Consider the following 6,603-nt stretch of genomic DNA (forward strand, 5'->3'; position numbering starts at 1 on the left):
TTTAACATTAAAGCATGTCAACATATTCTGTTACACCAAATACACAAAATAATGATATTTAAAAAAGCATCAAATGACCCCTTTAAAATAACGCCATAGCAGTGGGCCTCATCCCGAATAGGCCGTGAGTCACATCGCGGCAGGTCCGGAGCACGCGGCCGGCAGGTCCGCGCAATGCCCGCAGTTGGACTCGTCCAGCGCCGCCTCGGCGTGGGCCAGGCCCAGGCAGGCAACGCAGTAGTCGTGCTGATCCGGCGGCTCTATTGGTCCCACGCATATCTTGCAGACTGTTGCCATAGTGAATTCAACAGGTGAAGTAGAAGATTCAGACGTAATTGTCGCGTGCACCGCATTTTATACTGCCTCTGGAGCTCGTCAGTATTTGCATGCGATTTGCATACTTCGCATCAATTGGCCAGTCATTTGGACTGGCGGGAGCCAATAGGACTTCAGGAAAGGTTGGAAGGGAAGGAGTTCCCATAACGGAGAAATATCTCTGTGATGTTTCGTGAAAGCTCGAGAGATGTCTCGTGAAAGCTCGAGAGGGAACAACATAAAAGTACTTTTTCAAGTCGTATGGGCCATACAGGTTTTTCCAAGTCTTCTGAAGCTGTGCAATTGGGATGCGCAATATATAAGTTTTATATTGGTTATTGCATTAAGAAAAGTATTGGTATCAATGGATAAATGGATATTAGATACGTAATTCAACAATTTGTTAAAATTTTATGATCAAATAAATCGCATAAAGGTAATCTTGTGATTTAACAAGTTATTCTATTAAAACATCAATAATTTCATAACCCTGTTTATAATGTTAAGCATTTAAATCTCACCGTGAATCTTTCATAAATGTACATTTATAATGGATATAACAGATATAAATTTTTAGATACCTAAATTCATTTAAAACAATTTAACTTTTTGGTGTTTCATTTTCAGTTTTAAGGGTTTTATTTTTAATTGTTTTAGTTTTTTACTTTTTAGTGTTTCAGACAAAATTGTGTAAAATTTTAAAATTATGAAAATCTTGCATGACATTTTTGATACATTACATTATTATCAGCTTTTCATGTTGTACAAAATGTTAATACTGGTGCATACATACATACAGTGGGTACGGAAAGTATTCAGACCCCCTTAAATTTTTCACTCTTTGTTATATTGCAGCCATTTGCTAAAATCATTTAAGTTAATTTTTTTTCCTCATTAATGTACACACAGCACCCCATATTGACAGAAAAACACAGAATCGTTGACATTTTTGCAGATTTATTAAAAAAGAAAAACTGAAATATCACATGGTCCTAAGTATTCAGACCCTTTGCTCAGTATTTAGTAGAAGCACCCTTTTGATCTAATACAGCCATGAGTCTTTTTGGGAAAGATGAAAAATTTAAGGGGGTCTGAATACTTTCCGTACCCACTGTATGATTTGCATGAGGAATTTTTTTTTGGTAATTTTGCTTTTTGTATCCAAATTGAAAGGCCAGTACGTTCTTCAAAAATTGTCCTCCTCTGCTCCACTCTTTGGAATGGCATGAGGATAAGTGATGATAGAATTGTTGTTTTTGGGTGATCAGTTCATTAATCATTACCTTATGATTTAATTCTTCCAATAACAGGTATATAATTAATATGAGTGTCGCAGTGAATCTCAAATCATTTAGACACCAGACAAAGGTTAAACCCATTGCTAGCCTCATAGAATAAGGACTGTACATATTTGTCATAATCATAAAACTTATTTGAACATGTTATGACACCACCCTTGTTACTCAATTTCTGTTGTTATCTTTGTCCCTCTCTTGATCTGCTTCTGCAGGTTCTAACAAAAGAGTTTTATGGGCTACAGACATCATCAGAGAAACGCATCACTGAATTGCAAGCCCAGAATTCTGAAAAGCAAGCACGACTGGAGACATACGAGCGATTGGAAAAGGAGCTGGATGATGTTACCATGCAGGCTGCAGAGAGTAAGACCAGAGACTGATTCAGTCATTGCAACTGAAGACCAAAGATCAGCACATCAGCGAGGTTGCACACTGCAATTTAAGAGTCTGTTAGGCCAAGTCTTCCTGAAATTTGGGATTAGGAGTCTGTTTTATGACTACTCATGAAACAGTTGTGCTGCAAAAAACACATGTGAGCAATGCAAATATTGTTTACTACTAAAATCAGTCCCATTATCAGGTCAAAATTTATAGAGATTAAAAATGCCATACTCAAATCAGACCTGAAGACTGTTTGACAAAACGGCCCCAGGGCTTGTCCTTAAACAACCTTCTTCTAAACTCCAGTGAATATGCTGACACTGAACTGAGGTGATGCAAAAGGCTGGCCTAGCCAGGTTTTAAAATCCCTCAGGTTAACAACAGGTTTTTAACCTCATCAAGTTAATAACAGGTTTTTAACATCATCGAATCTGCATAGATCAGACATAAAAAAGAATGCCTAGTGCATGGAATGCAGGTTGATACTGGATGCAATCTTTTGAAAAGTACATTAAAAGGCAGTTTGTACATACAATGACTTGAATACACATCATGAACCTGTTTTTAATTTCTGAATTAAGTTTAATTTTGATATTTGGACCATGAAGTAAAAAGTATATTAGGGTCCAAAAATAATTAATGGTTATTATTGTTCTTTATTATTTGTTCATGAAAATGACTAATCTGGTTACTCAATGATGCTTTCATGACAGTTAATAGCTCACTGGAGGGGAAGATTATCAGTGAATGACATGATCTTGAATTTCTATTTCTCACACAAAAAAATCTGATAAAATATTGCTCCTCCTTATATATTATATATCATATGTTATTATATATTCACTATTATTATATTATTATGCTGCGTATTGTGCTGTCAAACTATTAATTGCGATTAATCGCATCCAAAATAAAATATATTGTTTACATAATTTATGTATGTGTGCTGTGTATATTTATTATGTATATATATAAATACACACATGCATGTTTATATATTAAATATATTTATTTTATAATATAAATGATATGAATATAAATATAGACAAGTAAATACGTGTAAATATTTTCAAAATATGTACTGTATGTTTGTGTATTTATATATAGATAATAAATATACACAGAACGCATCATATACACATATTATGCATCGTAATTAATCGATTGACAGCACTAATATATATATATATATATATATATATATATATATACACACACACACACGTTTTTTTTATTAATGTTAATTATTTATTTGGAAAATACAGATTAAAATGTGTACACAATTAAGTAACATTTCTTGAAAAAGGTGTAAAAGTTTTTTAAAATGATATGAAACCAAAATGAATTTCTAGTAACTTGGCACATGATTTGTCCTATTCTTTATTTTGGACATTCTTATTTGTTAATTGACCCTTATGTTTTTGTCCAGTTGGTTGTAAAAACTTGCTCCTGAGTATCTAGGCCTCATTCTCATTCTCATTCTCTCAACATTTTTCACTCATACATAAACTTTCCTACACAGTATGTATTGTAAGAAGATAGAAAACAGTTTATAGTCCTATTAGTGCTCTCCCTTCTGGCCACGATACTAGCTGGGTGGTCTAGACATGCTTGCTCTTAAACATACTGTTTCTCCTTTTTTTGTAGTGGAAAATGAAGATGAGGCAGAGAGGGTGCTGTTTTCATATGGTTATGGTGCAAACATTCCAACAACTGCCAAGAGAAGACTGAAGCAAAGGTGAAGTCTGAGGAGGTCATTCGTCTTTGAAAACCAGAAGCTCATCTTTGTGTTTACTGACTGTTTTCATGTCTGCGTGACTCTAATCATAGGTTTCTGAATGTGTGTGTGTGTGTGTGTGTGTGTAGTGTTCACTTGGCTCGCAGGGTTCTGCAGCTGGAGAAACAGAACACACTGCTTAGGAGAGACCTGGAAAGACAAATGGCGCACAGCAGTCAGATCTCTGAAGAGGTGCTGATTTTCACTCTTTTGACCCGAATGCAGAAACACACACACACACATATTGTACCTGGGTGGGTGGGAATAAAAAAAGTTGACAGCAAAAAGCTTTTTCTTTTTTCTTTCTTTCTTTCTTTCTTTCTTTCTTTCTTTCTTTCTTTTGCATGGCCTCTAAAAGCAAAGGGCTAACCTAATCTAGAAGCAGCAGTCAGTCACATATTTTGCATTTCATCCATCCGTAAAAAAACTTTTTTTGACTAACAAAATTATTTTGCCTTGGTCCCTTTTTTATGCAAGACTGAATGGGAACTAAATCTTTCAAGCTTAAAAAAGGCCAAAAAACCTATTAGAAATGTACATGCACCCAGTTTTCTTTGGCATGTTCATGAGAGAAGCAGTCTGTAGAAGAAGTAGTGAGAGAATATTTAGTGATTTGTGAATTAATCTGGATTTTTTAAGTCATTATATTCATTTAGTTCACAGAACTGATTTGTTCTTGAATGATTTGTTCATGAAAATGACTAATCTGGTTACTCGATGCATTCATGACAGTTAATAGCTCACTGGAGGGGAAGATTTATCAGTGAATGGCATGATCTTGAATTTCTATTTCACACACACACACACACACACACACACACACAAAAATCTATTAAAAGATTGTGTACATTTCTTCAAAATTTCTCCTTTTGCATTCCATGGAAGAAAAAAAACATGCATTTGGAATCAGTGTTGGGTGTAACGCGTTACTGTAAATAAATTACTTATTCTAAAATCAATATTGAATTTGAAATTTAAATTTACAGTCTAAAGATAAAATTGAATACAGCATCTTTAACCCTCTGTGCGCCGGCATGTTCACTTTCAGTTTTTCCTGATTCACAGAGAAACATTAAATACTCAGATACCAATAAGACTAAAATCAATCGAATCTAAAAAGGGCCTACTTTTATTTGTGTACACTGACAATAGCAACAAAACATTTTGCTTTTGTAAAATGAACAAACCAAACAGGGTGCGCTTTCTGCCATCTATGTCTCCGTGAGCAACTTTCTACGCATCACAAACTCAGCGAATACTTGACACAGAGACATGAGAAATAGGATTATGTAATCCGTATAAAACTAATGCGAGGTACAGTCTTTCCCGTATATGAGCTCATTATATGCAGTCACCTGCACACAAACGCCCTCACCTAGATACAAAAAAATAGATAAAAAAAAAAAAATCAAGATTCATCTAATTTTCATTGTTTTTGAAAGAAGACCTGCTATGAGGTTATTCAGATATTTTACAGAGTATTTCTATTTGTTAAAAGAAGGTTACATTTTTTATAAAAATGTTTAAGTATTACAGTTGTTTTAAAGCTAAAAGGCTAAACTATTCTATGTTTGACTGAAATTGAAAGAATAAACAGTTTATTTTCTATTGTTTATGCTTTAAAGTTTATAGGGATTTTAAGATGTAGCCTAATCAGCGATTTGAATAATTAAGTTACTTATTGAGTAACTAAATTGCTTTTCAGACAGAGTAAATAGTAAAGTAATTTAAATACAATGTTGATGATGTAATTAGTAATAGTAATTAATTACTTTTTGAAAGTAACTTACCCAACACTGTTTGGAACAACATGAGAGTAAATGATAACAGAATTTATTTCATTTTCGGCTTGAAATTCCCTCTGAAAAAGTATCTATGTATATACAATGAATAAGCTGTATGAAATTAGTCCCAATGTTGGTGGGGAAAAAAAATTCTAACAATTTTCTAACTGATGGGACCAGATTTTTTATACCCGCTGTAGAATTGGTCATTCCAGGATGACACACAAGTTTTTAATACTAGGGGAAGATAGTACACAACATGTTCTCTCTGTTGAATCCCTTTATCCATTGAGCATGTTTTATTAGATTGTGCTGGTTTTAACTTGTTGAGAATTTTTTTTATTCAGTTTATTCTTTTAAAGAGATTTTTATCAGAGTTAAGCCAAATACAGTTTTGGAGTTTTTAGCAAAAATAAATGATAAAAACATGATATAATTCAGCCATAATATTTCTCGCCACGTAAAAAGCCACAGAAGCTGGAATGATGTTAAACACAAACAAACAAACCACTGAAAATGTTACATTTTTAAACTGCCTATAGCACTGCAAAGTCTGCTACACAAAGTGTGTTCTAGTCCTAACTGCCTTTCAGTTTTCTATTTCATTCAAAATCCGTTCTATTTGCATATGTCTTTATGGTGAGCTCAGGGTCAGAGCTCAAACAAAACCACAATCAACCGTCTTAAAATGGCGAGAAAAAATTATCCCTAGAGTTTGGAACGCATTTTGAAATATTAAAACAGAAATAAGACCACATTTACGTTTAACTTGGCACAATATCTGTTTTCTGTTTTTGAGTCCCCTCTTTAAATCATCATTGTATTATGTTTGCTTTTACAGATATTCAGTAACTTCAGCAGCATTTTTGTTAGTTCAGAAGGTCAGTTGTGTGGTTTCAAAAATAGCAGAAAGTACTACAGACTAACAGAAACATTCAAGGATCAGCTTTCATTTAAAATAGTGCTTTGGAAAGTCCAACTTAAAGGGGTCATATGATGCTGCTAAAAAGAACATTATTTTGTGTATTTGGTGTAATGAAATGTGTTT

General features: G+C 33.8%; 1 protein-coding gene across 1 annotated transcript in view; it reads left to right on the top strand.

Annotated features, from left to right (window-relative positions):
- LOC107691612 (progesterone-induced-blocking factor 1-like) overlaps positions 1-6,603 on the top strand; it is a 43,462-nt gene that overhangs the window by 17,816 nt on the left and 19,043 nt on the right. The window contains exons 9-11 of the mRNA XM_016490298.1: positions 1,826-1,976; positions 3,642-3,732; positions 3,861-3,963. Of these exons, the coding sequence (XP_016345784.1) occupies positions 1,826-1,976; positions 3,642-3,732; positions 3,861-3,963 (345 nt within the window). The remainder of the gene's footprint in view (positions 1-1,825; positions 1,977-3,641; positions 3,733-3,860; positions 3,964-6,603) is intronic.

The sequence above is a fragment of the Sinocyclocheilus anshuiensis genome, unplaced genomic scaffold, assembly GCF_001515605.1.
Source record: "Sinocyclocheilus anshuiensis isolate Anshui unplaced genomic scaffold, SAMN03320099.WGS_v1.1 scaffold442, whole genome shotgun sequence".
Lineage (NCBI taxonomy): Eukaryota > Metazoa > Chordata > Actinopteri > Cypriniformes > Cyprinidae > Sinocyclocheilus > Sinocyclocheilus anshuiensis.